This window comes from Mesocricetus auratus, unplaced genomic scaffold (genome assembly GCF_017639785.1).
Source record: "Mesocricetus auratus isolate SY011 unplaced genomic scaffold, BCM_Maur_2.0 Super-Scaffold_100010, whole genome shotgun sequence".
Taxonomy (NCBI): domain Eukaryota; kingdom Metazoa; phylum Chordata; class Mammalia; order Rodentia; family Cricetidae; genus Mesocricetus; species Mesocricetus auratus.
The window spans coordinates 71251061-71269750 of NW_024429194.1; the positions used below are offsets into that span (position 1 = coordinate 71251061).

Below are 18690 nucleotides of genomic sequence, written 5' to 3' on the forward strand. Positions count from 1 at the left end.
TTCATTATCTTTCCTATTCATAATGAAACAGTATTTCTCTTCATTAATTTTCATGGCAGACTATTGCATAAGCATCAAACTAGATGACCAAGGCTTTCATTTTATGAATTCATTTTAAAAATTATAAATCAACTGAAGGAAAAACACTTTTGGTAATATTTAAGTTCATTTTAAAGATTCCAGAGGAACACCCATCACTTATTCAGATCTTATTTCTCCTTTTATGACTCCTCATCATTTTAGTCTTTCAACCTAGTCCTTGAGAATGAACAGATATGCATGAAAAGGTAAATGAATGGATCTCAAGCATGTGCTGTTTATTTGCTGGAGGTGGCATTAGTTCTTTTGGTGTGTGTTTCTCAAAGGTCCATGTATGAAGGCTTGATTCCCAGGGTGGTGGTACTGGTATGTGCTGTAGACTCTGGGAAAGTGGAAAGGTACCCTAGAAGGCACTGTGAACCCTACTGGTCCATTCGCTATGTGTTTCCTGGATTATGATATGAGACTTGATTCACACACAGGTCTATGGCCATTTGCTACCCTTGCCAGAAGTATGAACAAATAGGACCACTCAGCTGTACACTTGCACCTCCATGTATATGCATTTAGGGCTAGCTACTTGACACTGGGTAACCTATATGGGGACTTATCCTTGGATACGGCAGCTGTTAATAGTCTGTAGCTCTTCTTCTAGGTGGAGGCCTTGTGAGATCTACCCTATCCATGATGGTGTCTTCATGGTCTCATTTAGGGGACTTCATGAGTATATCTACAGAAGACACTCTCGCATAGGGATGTCCTCACTAAGAAGCATTTGGTGTGGTCTCTTTATGTCTGCCCACCTTCTCAAATGTGTAAATTACTGCATGTTGCCAAATTTGGGATTTTTTGTGTGGAGCAGCCTGCACAGTCTTTATGGTCTCCTATTTCCTAGCTCTCCATCTGACTCCCCATCACCCCTGGCCAGTCGCCTCCGATGACACTGCTTTCAGCCCTTGCTCTCTTTCAACTGCTGGATGGTAGCTCTGGCACCATCAGTCACTCCACAGTTGGGTCCAGATATGCTATGCTCCTTGGATCAGATAGTCTTATAGGTCAGAAAAGATTCCCAGAACGGCCTTGCTCAGCCATCCCTTTCCCTGGACTTAAACTTCAAATTCCCTTCCATTTACTTGTTGCTCTGACTCTGATTGTTTATCCCCTTCCTGCATACCACTAAAATCCTACTTTCAAAGTCACCTTTAAGTTTGAACCTTGCCATATTATATTCCAGGTAATCTCAATCGAGGAAAGGCTGTGTAATTTTTTATTTTTATAACCTGATTATGCTCCGAGAACAGCTTTTGTCCCTGTACAGTGCATCTGGGGGCTGACAGTATCCTATTCCTCAGAGGAACTGTTGAGGATCTGGGGTCATTCAGACATTCATCAGTCTGACTCAAATCTTGGTTTCTAGTAAATTAGAATATCATTATTAAAAATAGACATGTTTATGTCTTGCACTGTTTGCATTGAAGACCTCAACATAAATCCAGCCACACTGAACCTCTTAGAAGAGAAAGTGGCTGGTACCCTTGAAGGAATTGGTACAGGAGACAGCTTCCTGAACATAACACCAGTAGCACAGACAGTGAGATCAACAATTAATAAATGGGACCTCCTGAAACTGAGAAGCTTCTGTAAGGCAAAGGACACAGTCAGCAAGACAAAAAGGCAGCCCACAGAATGGGAAAAAATATTCACTAACCCCACATCTGACAGAGGGTTGACCTCCAAAATTTACAAAGAACTCAAGAAGCAAGTCTCCAAAACACCACAGGATCCAATTAAAAAGTGGGCTGCAGAACTAAATAGAGAGTTTTCAATAGAGGAGTCTAAAATGGCCGAGAGGCACTTGAGAAAGTGCTCAACATCCTTAGCCATCCGGGAAATGCAAATCAAAACAACTCTGAGATACCATCTCACTCCTGTCAGAATGGCTAAAATCAAAAACACCGAAGACAATTTATGCAGAAGAGGATGTGGTAAAAGGGGAACTCTCCTCCATTGCTGGTAGGAGTACCAACTCGTTCAGCCACTTTGGAAATCAGTATGGAGATTCCTCAGAAAAATGGGAATAAACCTACCACAAGACCCAGCAACTCCACTCTTAGGCATATATCCAAAAGATGCCCATTCATATAACAAGGATGTCTGTTCCACTATGTTCATAACAGCATTATTTGTAATAGCCAGAACTTGGAAGCAACCTAGATGCCCCTCAACCGAAGAGTGGATAGAGAAAATGTGGTACATTTATACAATGGAGTACTATTCAGCAGAAAAAAAACCAATGGAATCCTGAGATTTGCAGGCAAATGGATGACACTAGAAGAAACCATCCTCAGTGAGGTAATGCAGTCACAAAAAGAGAAACATGGCATGTAGTCTCTCATATATGGAATTTAGACATAGATCTGGGGAGTGCCAGCCTACAATCCTATGGCCGGAGAGTCAGGGAAACAGAACCTTCATTCAGTGGCTGATGGAAGAAGAGGCAGACTCCCATGGCTAAGCACTGAGCTGAACTCAAGAAAGCCAGTAACAGAGAGGGAGGACTGATGACCAAAGGGATTAAGACTGGGCTGGTTTAACCCCCAAAAACAGCTGACCTGACAAGGGTTAACTCTTGAATCCCAGGCTGATGCCTGGGAATCCAGCATGGGACTGATCAAGACCCCCTGAATAGGGGTGTCAGTGAGGAGGCCTAGGTAATCTGTTGAGCCTTGGGCAGTAGATCTGTATTTATCCCGAGTTCACAAATGGACTTTGGACTCCCATCCAACAATGTGAGATGCACTCTCACCCTGAACTCTTGGGGGAGGGTCTAGGCTCTGCCCTGGATGAAATGACAGACTATGGACACCACCAAGGTGAGCCTCACCCTCCCTGGGGAAATGAGGGGATATTGGGGGGATTGGGGGAGGGCACGGGAGGAGGGGAGGGAAAGGGAGAGGGACTTGGAACTGACTTGTGAAGCAACCTTGTTTCTAATTTAAATTTAAATTTAAAAATAAATGATAAAAAAGAAAAATAGGCATGTTTAAATGGTGTTCATACTTCCTAATTTTCAGCAGTTAGTGTTAGAGAGTGTCCACAGGCTCTCCAATCTGCAATTCTGCAAAATTCTATAATTAATTTTTGTCTTGGTCTCTCTCTCTCTCTCTCTCTCTCTCTCTCTCTCTCTCTCTCTCTCTCTCTCTCTCTCTCTCTCACACACACACACACACACACACACACACTCATGTGCCTGTGCTTGTGCATGAAGAGAGCATGTGTGTGAGTGAAGTGTATTTGTGGTATATATTCACATATGTGTATACATGCTCACGTAAAGGCCAGAGAGGAATGTCATATGCCCTGCCCTGTCACTCTCTGCCTTATCCCTTGAGACAAGCTCTCTTTTGATGAAACCCACAAAGACAGCTGACCGGATAAGGGGGATCTCTTTGAATCCCAGACTGATGGCTGAGAGGCCAACAGGAGACTGATCCAGACTCCATGAATTTAGTGCCAGTGAGGAGGCCACAGAAATCACTGGGAACTTGTGTAGTAGATCAGTGTTTACCATGGTTTATGAATGAGCTTTGGGAGCCCATTCCAAATAGAGGGATGCTCTCTCAGCCTGGACACATGGGGAAGGACCTAGGTCCTGCCCAGGATGAAATGACAGACTTTAGAGATCCCCCCCAAAGGAGGGTCTCACCCTCCCTGGGGAATGATGTGGGGATTGGCTGGGGGCTGGGGTGCTGGTGGAGGGATAAGAGAGGAGAGCTGAGACTGACATGTGAAACATTCACGTTTCTAATTTAAATAAAAACATTTATTGAGAAAAAAATTCCATGTCTATTTTGGAAGTTATCTGATAGAAAAGAATGAGTTACTTTACTTCCTTCTTTTAATATAATCCTGAAACCTGTCACTAAGACTTACTTAAATTTAATTAATATGTATAAAGCTTAACAAGCATTTGTCGTGTGGTTATTATACAATTAGGGTTCTTTCTATTGATTGTGAAACACATTGGATTATGAACATACTACTAATCAAGTATTATGCTCCATAATATGGTTTGATTTCATTTTGTTATTGCATAGATTTTGCAGGAGCAATAAAGGCATGGTGTTTTAGAACTTAAAAGAAAGAAGCATTAGGTTGTCAGCCAGCAGGCCCCAGTGACCCTATTGTCTCTGTCTCCCGCTATGCTACGGTTACAGGTGTGCTTGACCCGTGCTTGGCTTTTGACATAGGTGCTGGGATCCGAACTCGGTCCCACATGCTTCTGAAGCAGACACATTTACCTGCTGGACCATGTCTCTTTGTTGTTGTCTATGTTGTTGAAAGCAAACAACTATGCAGAGGACTCCCATGTTCTCATGCAGTCATTATGGCTGGCTTGGTCTACTCATATCTGTATTTCTTCTTCCCTGCTTCTTTTTCCTCTACTTATGTGGCAATCAATGCCTACCTCTTAGAATGAACTCCTTTCAAATCTCTCTCCAGAACTTTCCTTCCATTTTGAGATCCTCTCCCTTTCAAAACCCTTGTCTGACTATTCGGACACATCCTCTGAAGGGATGTATAACCAAAGATATTTTAACACTCTAAACAATGTTCACCATCATGCATGGCTTCCTTTTATTGATGACATTTTCCTGTGCACCCCCCTCTCACATGGAAAGTAATTCTCTTGTGGCCAATCCACGTCAGTAAGGATGAATTTTCTCCAATAGCACTTCTTTAAAGTTTGCCATCTGGCTGTCTATTTGGTACCATGAGATATGTGAACAGTTTGGCGATAATAGGCCATCCAAATACTGCTGTTCAGAAAGATTGCCAAATTCTGGAAATCTATTCCTCATCATTCCATGTTGATTTAAGTCTGTCCAGTGAGAGATACCAGCAAAATTCAAAGGACATTGGTATTCAAGTTATCAAAAAAAATCCATCTTACCTCCTGGGTGAGCTCTCCCTGTAGGAAGTGCCCTAACAGAGAGACAATTATCATAAACAAGACATTTCTTGATGAGCCTGGAATGTGAGTGAGATATTTTTATGCAACCAAAGTTTTAAATGATAAGATGTTTTCTTTCTTGCTAATACTTTTCCCTCACAAATATCTTAAGGAAATTATGTAGCTGTAAAGCATATAATCTCAGTCTATAGTCGGACAGATACTCCATGTCAACCCATCTCTCATAGCCTTAAAATAGTCGATGGAGAAGCAGCACTAAGATGCTTTTCTGCCATCAGGGTATTATGGCCCCTCGTGTGGTTCTGAACATTTCTGGAATGCAGACCTTCGTGCCAAAATTAGATGGTGTTTGGACACAGACGGATGCTTTGAAAGGAGCTGTGTCATCCATATTCAGTCTGTATTTGTCTGCTCCAGGCTACTGTTACCAAAAATACAAACTGCTCAGTATTTTTGGAGATGTTCTGTCAAATGCATAAAACAGATTCTGTGTTAAGTTACATGGCATTTGCATGAATACCTTCCAGATGCCCGATGTCACAGAGAACCTCTTCTGTTGTTTGGGATTCATCAAAACCACATCCTCCCATGTTTGCATGTGACTGGGTACCCGAGGATACGAATGCTAAAAAGGAGTACAAACACATATGGCATTCTTTAGAGAAAATAAACTTCACTACATTGAATGTGAGATGGAGTCCGAGACTGTTATATGACTTGGGAATACACATGTCCAATGGGAGATAGATGTTCCCAAAGAGTCATAGTGTGGACTTTGTTCTCTGTCTCATAATTAGTAGTTGATTCCCAGAGAATTGGAGAAACTGTCACATTCCAGTGGATCGTGCCAGTACCCATCCATGCTGGTTATTTCCAAGTGTTGGAAACTATGATTGGCACACACATACAGGTGTTTAAGTATGTTTTCATTTCTCTAGGCTAAATCCCTAGGATTTTGTTGCAGATTCTACAGTGAACATTGTAAAGAGAAGCTGCACCATTTTTTTTTACCAGCAAAGATGAACACCCTTGATGTTTTGCACCCTTGCCAGCATTTGGTATTGCCAAGTTTATTTTCATTTGTGGGTTTGCTTGTGTCTATCATATAAGGGTGTTAAGTTTGGGCTTATTTGTCATTTGTGTGTTTTGCTTAATGAGGTTAATGTCCATGTCTGTGCCTGTGTTTGACACTGAGTTTGTTTTCCTATTGGTGAATGTCGAGAGTCCTTTGTATACTCTAGAGACACACAAATGTCCTTTATCAGAAGTGCCATTTGCAAATATTGCATTTTTCTCTGAGCCATTGTTTCTTTCATTCAAGTGTCTTTCAGAGAAAAGGTTTTCCTTTTATTTTAATGAAATCAGGCGTATTATTTCTTACAGATTATTGAGCTAAGAGATCAAATGACAAATTACAAAGATTTTTCTCCATTTTTTGTTTAAATTAGAAGCAAGCTTGTTTTATAAGTCAATCCCAGTTCCCTCTGCCTCCCCTCCTCCCCTGCCCCCCACCAGCTCCCTATCCTACCCCCTTTTTGCTCCCCAAGGAGGGTGAGGTCTTCCATGGGGGAATATTCAAAGTCTGTCATATCCTTTGGAGCAGGGCCTAGGCTCTTCTCTGTGTGTCTAGGGTGAGAGACTATCCCTCTATGTGGAATAGGCTCCCAAAGTCCATTTGTGTACTAGGGATAAATACCAGTCCACTACCAGAGGCCCCATAGACTGCCAGGCCTCCTAACTGACATCTACGTTCAGATGGTCTGGATCAGTCCTATGCTAGTTTTTGAATTCCGCCTTGTTCAGGTCAGCTATTTCAGTGGGTTTCTCCAGCCTGGTCTTGAGTCTTTTGCTCATTACTCCTCCCTCTCTGCAACTGGATTCCAGGACTTCAGCTCAGTGTTTAGCTGTGGGTGTCTTCTTGTGCTTCCATTAGCTACTGGATGAAGGCTCTAGGATGGCAAATAAGGTAGTCATCAATCTCATTATTGGGAAAGGGCATTTAAGGTAGCCTCTTCGCTATTGCTTAGATTGCTAGTTGGGGTCCTCCTTGTAGAGCTCTGGATATTTCCCTAGTGCCAGATTTATCTTTAAATCTATAATTACTCCCTCTATTATGGTATCTCTGGGAGCATGGGGGGAGGGGTAGAGGGAGTTAGGAGAAAGAGAAGGGGAGAAGAGGAGGGGAGAGGAGGACATGAGGGAGCAGGAAGATTGTCACAGGAGAAGAATAGAGGATTTTTCCTCCATTTTAAAATATTTTTATTTTGCATACTAGTCTTTCTCTATATCTACCCTATGACTCATTTCTGATTAATTTTTACACAGAGCCTGGAGTGGGAGGGTTCTGTATACAGATATCTAATTGTTCTCACAGTCAATAGTGAGATGGCAGTGTTTTCTCCTTTCCAACGCCATGACTCTTTAACATAGTTCCTTATGTTGTGGTGACACCCACAATCATAAAATTGTTTTTGTTGCTACTTCTTGACTGCACTTTTGCTACTGTTACAAATTGTCATGGAAATGTGTTTTCTGATGGTCTTAGGTGAGCCCTGTCAAAGGGTCATCTGACCTACCCAAAGGGGTCATGACCTACAGGTTGAACAACACAACACCACTGGAACACTGCACCCTGGAACCTGAGCACTTCAGGCTTTCTGTGCACTGAAGGAAGCAGCAGCACCCTCCAAGCAGCACAGCTGACGTGACGCTAGACATATTCCAAAGGTCTAGAAATTCAGCCAACCCCATAACAGCATGTCCGGGTGCTGAATAGACATAGTGCCTCATGTTCCAGAGCATGAGAACTTAACTGAATTGCATCCTTCAGACCCAACCCACCCTCAGTGCCATCCCACCTAGAATGGGACTAGCCCAGCCTCCAGGCACCTGTGTCTCTGTGTGTCTCTGTAGTCTAAAGTTCTCTGTGTAGTGTTGACCTCCCTCAGAGCCATGTAACACGTTATCCTGACTCCAACTCCTACCTGCTTTACCTGCCTGGGCTACTACCGTGTTTCACTTTCCTAGGGTCTAGAGTCCAGAGTCACAAGTTTGTGGTGCCTCATTCCTTGGAACTTGAGCTGTCCCTGCACCTTACTGGTCCTGAGTCTTCATTTCCTAGGTTCAAACCTTAAGAGAATGTACAACATGTTCTTCCTCAGAGCCTTGTTAGGGTGTTAGGGTAGGAGACACAGCTTCAACCCCAGCCCGGGCATGTACTGCTTATAAGTTTCTCAACGAAATCAGTCTCAATTTAGTGGGAGAACTATAGCCACGCACACCCTTACATTATGGAAAGTGAACCTACACCTGCACCCCAGTGCACAGATGTGTGCACCTTCCCACCCAAATGTCCTGTTCTACAGCTGCAGTAAGTGCATCGGGCTTGAGTTTCACCGTCGTCACAGTTGTCCCTGGGTAGGGAGAGACTCAACACTGACAGAGGAATCCCCTACTATACTATAAAGACAGGAAGAGGTTATCCCCTAACACCTTGCCTGAAAGGCTTTGCAGCATTGAAACTGACAAAGACCCTAACTCCCGAGACCTGCGGTCATTGCTGACGTCATCACAGCTGAAAAGGCTTATAGTCCATTCAGTGCTTCCTAAGCATGCCCAGAGCTGCTTACATAACCCTTTGGTGTGTAGGTGCACAAAATAGACATGCACACCAAACATTTAGTGACCATCAATCATGAGGAAATTCACTTTAAGACAAGGATTCGATGTGCTTATCATTTTACTATTAAAGATTAAAGTAAATGTGTGCATTAACGAGATGGCTGTGCTCATCCCCATACATAAAGAGTTCAATCTTGGCTGGACATATGGTGTTACAGAAAGCACAGCATTATTATCATGTCTCAGAATTGATTCGTGTTCTGATTTTATAATGGTAAATGACTTTAGGTTTAATTTTTATTGTGTATGTGCACACACACACACACACACACACAAACACAACAGCATGAGTGTAAGGGTTGGAAGACCTACAGAAGATCAAGCTCAGGTCACTAGGTTGACAGACTCACCTCTTCCCAATGAGCCATCTCACTGGACCTGTGACTACAAATGATGAGAATCCTGTTTTATATACAGAGCACAAAATGGCAGAACTATGCTTGGAGCCATTTCAAAGCATTATACACACACACACACACACACACACACACAGACCACTATAGCACCTAAATATATAAAGCAAGTATTAATAATGTCTAGGAAAACATAAATAAAGACCAAAAGGCATATTAGTAGGGGACTTCTATACTCTTACAAAGATGAATAGATCAACTGGAAGAAAATACTAGATTTGAATATTATTTTGACCAAATAACCTAACCAACATACACAGAACTTCCCGTTCAAATGCAATATAACACATGTATTTCTCTCCTGTACACAGACTATTCTTCAGGATACACTATGTGATGGGTTACAGTGTCTTGATAAATTGATATGGCAAAGGTTGCACTGAGCAGCTCCAGGTTAGCCTCATTCACCATGTTCTGCTCTAGCATCTTCCTCTAAGGAGAGGGACCAGTGAAGTTCAGGAAGGAACCAAGTTCTAAAGTCTGAGAAAGCCATAGTTGCGAGACGCACAAGGTCCCCTCATCGTATCGCTGGAGTACCAGTGTAACACACCCAGGAACTAACTCTTTGGCTCACATGTGGGTCAGCATTAAAGTACTGTGGTGCCTAGGGTTGCCATCGTGGAGTCTCAAGGGTGTTATATGTGTGTTCATGTGTTTACTTTTCTGTTGTCATTCTTTAACATTATAATGCGGCTCATTACTCATCTACTCAGATGCACTTTCCAATGCCGAGGGCCTGTTCTGGAAATGCAGCAATGCCATAGACTGCCCATAGTCTGTGTTTTATAATCAAGTGACTAACATAGTAAATACTTGGAATTACCTAAACATTCTGTAATAGGAATTCTCTATTTACCGTAATTATATAGTATATGCATTTAATGAATATTTATTTTAAAATAATAACTTCACAGTGGCCAAAATTTAAAGTAAGTAAACAAAATTGATATCTGACTTTTTCGCATTTTCGTCTTTTAAGACAGGGTCTCTCATTGTAGTCCTGACTGTCCCGGAACTCTTTATATAGACCAGGCTGACCTCAAACTCACTGAGATCCACCTGGCTCCACCACCCAATTTCAGGGACTAAAAGGGTGTGCCACCATGCCTGGTTGATATTTTAATTCATAACAGGAGTAGTAGCTCATAAATGCAGTTAAGTGAATTTGTTTTATATTTATATTCTATAGTTAGCTTTCGCTCTCATGATAAGAGAGTGTCTTAATTCTCACAATGTCTTCACTGAGGTTTTATCTCCCTCACGCTAAAGATGTGAGAGTACTGGGCCACAGAACTGTTAAGGTGTGATCCTAGAAAGCCTCATAGAGCTTGGGATCTCAGTGCTGAACACTGTCAGAAGGACAAATTACTGTGTATTCCAGTTTCCTGTGTGTAAATCTTTACTATATGATCATATAAATATGACATGGTGTCATCTTGATCACTCAATTTTTCAATCAGCATATATTTGAAGTTTATGACTAACAAAGCTAACCTAAAATATTTTGAAATAAATACTTCTTCCATGACACAGGCCTCTAGGGACCACACACCATAACACGTAAGTGGTATGCCATTACAGCATACACTTCCTTCTGGGCTCTTAAAAGGGATGATCCTGTTGGGGAAATGCCACAGTCTGTACTTTCGTGTTGTCAGAAAAGGAGTGGTGTTTTGGCTAAAGGGAGGAAAGTCTCCAGAAAACACAATCAAACAAAAAGAAACTATCAGTAAGTAGTCAAAACTGGAATCAAAAGGAAAGTTAAAGCTGAGCACATCTTAGTCCCTGCGAATACCCCTCCATCAAGGACTTGCAAACTGTGACAGGCCCCTTGACTCTAGGTGTCACAGCATTTAAGGCCTGCCAGAATTCCTTTAGCATTACATAGTGTTAATTCTTAGTGCACTTGTAATTGAGAAGACTTATTTACTCAAGTTTTAAACTCCTTACCAGATTCATTTTCTTTTAGCAAAATTGAATCAGCTTCCTTCGCCTGTTTTAAGACCCTTGGGAAATAATTTGAGTCATTTGGTGTTTCCAGGCAAGAACAGTCTTAAATATTTTATATATTCATTTGTTTCTCACAATGCAGGGGCAGTTTAGCATTAACTTAGCAGGAACTGGGATGAAGATATCCAACACAGCAAAGTGGCTTGCTCAGGGGAGGTATGCCTCTGTCATCATCCACAGATCCCAGGTAAGTCTCTCAGAGTCTGGAATCATTTCTGTGCCATGAGCTATCACTAAGGGTCCCAAAACTCAGATGTAAGCGCACATGAGACCAATGCACGGAAACTTACATTGTATCATGAATATGCCACATATAATGGGGTACAAGTCAATTTTATTGACGTGCACATAGACACACAATTTCAAATATGGGATCTCTATATATTATGTGTATGTTTTTAAAAGGTGGTGATTTAACTGTAGTAGGCTTAGTAGCATAGATTTATAATCCCAGCTACTTGGTAAAATGAGGCAAAAGACTTGCAAGTTCAAGGCCAGGCTATGGAGTATATTCAAGGTCAGCCTGGGTAATACAGTGAGAGTGTCTCTCAAAAGAAAGTGAAAAGAAGGCTGAAGCCGTAGGTGAGCAGTAAAGCATCCACCTATCAAGGACCACCAGTACCAAGGTTCAACTCCCAGTATGGAAAAACTCCCAACAGAGATTTAGGGTCTAATATTTCAAAGCAAGGACCAATGACTCAATTTGGAGTTTACTTATCTCCTTCCTTTGGTTTAGTGAAAGACTAAACTGGGCATCTTAACAAATATCCTCAAAGTGTTTTCAGGAATTAGGAATATCTACTTATGTGATACTCATATTTCCTTGCCTGTCTTATCTAGTCAACACTGCTATTTTATCTTTGTAAATAGCTATATGGGGAGAGGGAAATGACTCAGTAGGTAAAGTCTCTTCCACACAAGCATGAGGACTTGTGGTGATGCAGGGAGAAGCCGACAAAGGGGGAGCTCCTGGAAGTCATTAACCAGGTTGAAGAACCCCACCTCAATGAATAAATTGGAAAGCTGTTGAAGAAGACACCTGATGTCAACCTAAGGCCTCCATATATACTCACACACTTGGGCACACTCACCTACATATAAAGCCACATGTTCACCAATATAAGTAAATATTCTGATGAGAAATGTATGTGCTGAGATAAAGTGTGTAAATCCTACTGTGGTTTATTTGACATGAACAGCTGCAGGTAAAAATCTTAGGCTGTCCATGTCCTTTGGACCCGCACATGACCTTCATGTCACATGATTCAAAGTGGGTGATATTTCCAAGTTTTGCCCAATTATCAGCTTGTATAAACGTCTTCTGTGTTTTCTACCTCTTTACACTTTCAGGACGGAACCAAAGTCTATGGCAGATGTGGAGGGTACTGTGGGAAATGCATTCCTCACATGGCCACAGGGCTCCCAATTCAAGTACTCTGAACATGGAGAACTTGGAAGTACTGCAAACTGGCGGTGTGGGGGGGGTGCTCTGTGAAACACAGTTATCTGGTGCTCCTTTCTCATTCTTGGCTTCCTGAAACTTCCATATGCAAATCTCTTTTGTCTGGGTGCTCATCCGGGTTTCAGCCCACTTAATGTTTATAGATTCTCAAGAGACACTTAACAGACCTGTCACTCTAATCAGGATTATTTTTAAATGTCACAATTTATTATGGGGAATACAGCATGTTTGAATAAATTATACCAAGAGAATGTTGCTGTAAACAGCTTAGACTGGACCATAATTATGTTCTACTGTTAACACACATGTACGTAAATCTTTGATCTGCTTCCTACAGTACAATGAAGTATTGTGATATTAAAATGGAGCAAACAAGAATGAGGAGCGACTATTTTAAATTACTACAAGCATCATTAAATCTCTCAGTAAATATCAAATAAATAATAACATCAAACAAGCATGTAGACATCATACTTCCTCCTGATATGATTTTGATCTACTATTTTATTTGTTCTTTAAATTTAATGTATGGACTTTGGTGCTTCAATACAAATGGTTCTAAAATGTAATACAGTATTTTTATTAGAAATGTGCTTGTGTTAAGTATTAAGTAGAAAATGTGGCAAAATAGAGAAGATATGTTGGGATTTGATTTTTAAAGCCTACCTCTAATTTGATTATACTTATGAGTGATATGCTGTTTTTAGAATGTTTTTGTACCATTATGCCTTTATAACTCATATATGTAACTACCCTTAAATATATTTTCTCAAGATTATACACTTTATTTTGTTAACTAAGTAGAAAGATGGAGATTCTTAAAATTCTGGTGACCCTAAGGTTTGGCTACACATACAATTTTATTAGAGATTGTGTGGTTAGGGTTCTTGAGAAGAACAGGATAGATAGAACACATTTTAAAGGGAGTTGCTCATTTGGTGTACATGATGCAGTCTGTATATTCCAGCAATAATTGACTTCACACTGGAGAGCTAATATCTCAGACATTTGGAGTGATGCAGGAGGATTCCTGAATGACACTGGAGCAAGGATGCTGGTCTTTAAGACACATGGGAAAGCTGGAAAGCTGATGTTAGAGGAAAATGACAGCCAAGTCAGTGAGTGCACCAGCAAGACATGAAGACAAGAAGAGAAAAGCAAAAGCTTTCTCCTCCAAATTTAGAATCGATCTTCTCCACAGTAAACATAATGGGACAGTCTCTCAGAGGTGTGCACAGGCAGCCTGCCTTGTGGGCAAGTTCAGATCCTGTCACACTGAAGGTCAATAGTACCCATCACAGGGAAGCATCTACTGGAGTGTTACCAGAGATAAAACATGAATGAATATAAAAATCTCCCTCTATATGTGTACTCTTGAGTATTAAGAGATTATTATTCATGTGGATAATTTAATTATGTGTGTTATATGATGATGTAAAAAGCAAATTAGCAAATATCTTCCCATATCGACCTACCCTATAAACAAGAACATGTGATTTACTAAGGCTGCTGCCAGTAATATCAATGTACTTCTTTTGCCCTCAAAGTGTTCTTCTCCCAAATATTTGCTAGAGATGCATAAGGTGCTTATGTAAGGTACCAGAGTAAGCCAGTGCCAATGTGGTCAAATGCTTGCAGAACTCTGAAATGAAAGGAAGAGTTTGCAAATCAGTCACAGACATTAGGACAACATAGATAATAGTTTCCAATAAATGTTTCATGTGTTATTAAAGCCTTGTAATTTATGAACATCTAAATAAAAGAACAGATTTGTGTGGCGTTAGTAACTTTGTTTTCGTGTTCCATGTGTATCAAAAAGGACCCACGCTGGAATCTCTCCAGGGCCCCATGACACTGTTGTGCTCACACTGCTGTACTGGTGTGGCTACACATGTGTCTCAGGATAATTGCAATGTGGCACGAATGTCCAGGAGAGCTTGCTGTGTCTCTGTAGGATATATGCACAAGATCCTGTTGGTACTTGGGTTCAAATGATCAGACCAATTGACAAGACAAAGTCCCCAGCATTGGCAGGGAAATAATGCCTTCTTCCTAAGGGCAGAGGGTCAGACACAGGGAAGTAGGCAGGACATACAATACTTTCCCAAGCCAGGGAACCAATATTTATGACAAAGCCATCCATCAACTTCCCTATGAATTACTCAAGTATTCTCTAGAGTAGTCGAATCAATTTTAACTGACAAGAGAAGGGGTATGGCTCAGTGGTAGAATCCTTTCCTACTATGTGTGAGGACACAGAAGAAAAATATTGTAACTGGCAGGACATTAACATGTTACCTTTGTCACACACGCAGTAACATACAATTCTTCCCTTAAGTTTATATTTATCTCATTACTAGAGTATATGAGACTCCCTCCCCTCCCTCCCTCCTTCCCCCCCCTCTGTGTGTGTGTGTGTGTGTGTGTGTGTGTGTGCGCGCGCGTACGTGCATGCTTGTATTTGCATGTATATGTAGATATGAGGTCTCTTTTCCCTAAAAATTGCTCCAAGGATAAGTATCTATGTGTAAGTATATCTAAGTCTCATCATGTAGCCAAAGTTGGCCTGCAATTCATAATTGTTACCATTCCAGTTGGTAGCATGAACCTGGGAGAATGGAGCCTAAAATTAGGTGAACTTAGGTCTCATGCAATAGCCAACTTTATTTAGAGCATCAGACAGTTTATATTTTAAGGGTTAAGCAAGGTTGCATGAGTTTAGACTGTATATAGTCACAAGTACAGCTTGTATTTGGAAACAACATCTTAGTAATAATAGTAGGTGATGGGTAACCAGAAATAAGCCTGCTTCTATTTACTCCATCTGGGAGGGGCACAAAAGCACATTCTAAGAACAACCCATGTTTTGGAGGACCAGCAATCACAAGACTCTTGCCTTGTTTCCTTGGAGCTTCTCAAGAGCTCTCAGAACTCTCCTCACATAGTGTCACCCATGGGTAGTGTTCCAACGATGACTACCCTGCCTCAGTTCCACTAACATTAGTGTTCCCCTGGGGTTACCACCACGCCAAGTTTGAACACATACATGCGTCTTGTATTCTGCTGTGTGGTTTGGTGTTTGGCTATGTAGCTTAGGCAGTCCTCACAGTGGGGTGCCTCCGCATCTCCAGCGCTTGGGTTACAGGTATGGACCACATGCTGTGGCACATTAGGAACTTCTCATTGGAGGGCTCAGTGGCTCTAACAGAAGCCCAACAAGGAAACAAAAGTGCGCAGTTGGAGGCTGGTACTGTCGATTTCCTGGCTTGCCTTTTGTTTTGCTTTGTTTTCGTCCTTGACAGTCCCAGATTCTCAACAGACAGCATTGTTTCCTGTTTTGACAAGGAACGGCATTTGAAATCAATCTCTTAAATTTTCTGAATCCTTCTTGCCACCTTTCCTCTCCCCCAGTCTCTGATCAAAACAGAAAAAAAGAAGAGTTGTAAATAAAAGTGAAATGTATACCCTCATCCTATGTAATCCTCACAGAGACCTTACAGGGCATCATCTGCCCAGAAAAAGTCCTTCCCCTTTTGTCATTGTTTTTAACTATGTCCTTCAGTAAGTACCATTGCAGACTTTATTATGCACTGTAGATCAAACTGTGCGTTACTTCTGCCACTTAATATTTGAAAGATAGTTTGAATATTTTTGCTATATGTATTTCATTTGTTTCCATAATAACTTACTTTTTTTATATTTACATGCAAAAATACAACTGACAACAGTGGCATCTACTGGCCACTTGTGACAATTCTGCTGGAGGACTTGGAACACTGCCAAGCTAACTTCTGCCCTTGCTGGAGAGCTTGTCACACAGCTTCATATAGTGTCTTACACAGTTCATTTTTAGGCATCATTGGTCCAGCTTCTGGCCGATCTCTATGTCCAAAAAAATCCTTATCTATGTCACATGCATGTGCATGTTTCTCTTTTACAGCTTGGATGGGGGAGTCATTGTGAAATAATCTTTTTGTACACAGTGAAGATGTGTCACTTGGCTTGGTTTAATAAAAAAACTGACTGGGCAATAGTTAGGCAGGATTTGGGGGCGGGAGGATGCTGGGAAGAAGAGTGGAATCTTGAAGAGACACCAGGGATGTAGAGTAAGCAGCATGAGCTTTTCAAAGTAAAGGTAACTGAGCCACGAAAAAGAATGTACATTAAAAAATATGGGTTAGTTTAAGTTATGTAAACTAGTTAGAAATAATCCTAAGATAATGACCAAGCTTTCATAATTAATAAGAAGTCTCCATGCCATGATTTGTGACCTGGCAGGCAGTACAGAAAAAGTCCAACAACAGAGAATGCTCTTAACAATATCAAATACTGCCTGACCAAAAGCAAATAAAGAATTTGTGTTTTTTAAAAAAAGAATTTGTTTTTGGTGTGATTTTCTTCTGACACCTTTATTCCATAAATAAAACCAATTTGGAATGAGGAAAGAGGTGTTTTAGAGCAGAATGTAATCATAACGAAGAAGATTACATTAAACAAGGTGACAACTTAGGGTTTTCCTCAACTGTTGAAACAGAGAATTGAAGTAGTAATCTCTAAGGTTCCTTTCAGCTGGGAAAGTGGGTCCTTCCTGTCTGGTGTGTGAGCTGGCTGACCTGGTGAATGGGGTTAGTATTATTGTGATTGTAGAGAGAAAAAATGGATGGGGCAGTGTCACAGCCAATCAGCTCACTCCTTTTGCAGAAAAGCCTTTCAATTTACAGATGCTATGGCAAAGGTAGACTCCTTTCACAGTCTGATACCCATTGTATCTCAAGCAAGGAACTTCATTTCTTATACTGTTCGTCACCTGCCAGCTGTCTGGTCTCAGAGCAAATATTTTGTCTGAACCTCCATGCTCTGAACTGCAAAGTAAATAGAAGAGAAGCAACCCTGCCTTTTGTAACATAAAGGGAACTATTTTTTGAGGGGAGGGAGTTCGAGGCAGGGTTTCTCTGTGTCTTTGGAGGCTGTTTTGGAACTAGTTCTTGTAGACCACTCTGGACTCGAACTCACAGAGAGCTATTTTTATAAGCATGGTTCTTGTTATTTGAAGTTGCCAAATTCACTATGCCTCCTTTTTTAAAATATAGAAAGCTGTTTGGAAAGCACTTGAGAGAGGAGGGTCTCCAGGATCCAACTCTCCTGCTTACAGATAATGTCATCATGCGGACATCACTTTATCTTTTTGATATGTTAATGGCGCCTATTTCATTTTGTTGCCTCAAATATGAATATGTAAAATCTTGGTGCTATGTCAGAAACTAACAAGTTTTCATAAATGTTACCAACGTATCATTGCCACTGACATCGTGACCTATAGCATCAAGCGACACTTTACGAACTGATCTTAAAATCATTGAATGTGTGTGGCAGATGGAACCCAGGCCCCAGCATTAGCAGAGAGGCTTTCTGCTCTGATGAACTTGACTGTCACCTTGAGCTGTCTTTGCACATAACACTGCTGTGCCCCTGACCTGTCTGAATTAGGAATTGTCCCTCACCCAGGAAATTTTAGCTAACTTACAAATCAGATCCTAGTGTTAGTCTTATTTAGTGCGTGCCATCCCCGCCTCTTCTGGCTTTATCTTCTAATTCTCCTCTCGAATCTCTGCTCTTTTTCTTTGCTCAGTTTTTCTTGTGTTCACATGCCACACAAGAAGTGTCACTGGATGATCTGTCATCACCACTCTGGTAGACATGTTAAGCACTGTCTCAGAAGCTTCATGTAACCCAGATGGTGGAAAAGATGGTCTCAGTGTGACATGTCCATTACGGTTTTAGCCAAACCAGAACACAGCCAACTTTCAAAGTTCCAGCAACATGAAGACAGCCTCAAAAGCAGACATTTTAAAAATTTCATTGTTGACGGTTGCCTCTTAATTTTTACCCTTCTTTCCATCATTTTATAAAATGGGACCTTGAAAGAAACCCTATTTTGCTTTGACCAAATTAAATAAGCATAGTAATGGGTTTTCTCTATCTATGCTGAAGATGGCTGTCACAAGGAAATGTGCCAAGATGCCTCTACTTGACACTGAGGGTGGGCATTAATCATCCTTGACATTTCCTACTTACCTGCAGGTAGGCTTCCTCAAAACTCTTAGTATGGG

At 41.1% G+C, this 18690-nt stretch overlaps 1 protein-coding gene across 2 annotated transcripts in view; it reads left to right on the plus strand.

Annotated features, from left to right (window-relative positions):
- Adamts20 (ADAM metallopeptidase with thrombospondin type 1 motif 20) overlaps positions 1-14367 on the plus strand; it is a 118844-nt gene extending 104477 nt beyond the window's left edge. For both annotated transcript variants that reach the window (XM_040753924.1, XM_040753925.1), the window contains 2 exons: positions 11201-11305; positions 12469-14367. In XM_040753924.1, coding sequence (XP_040609858.1) covers positions 11201-11305; positions 12469-12558 — 195 coding nt within the window. In that variant the 3' untranslated portion in view covers positions 12559-14367. The remainder of the gene's footprint in view (positions 1-11200; positions 11306-12468) is intronic.
- Positions 14368-18690: the final 4323 nt, after the last annotated feature.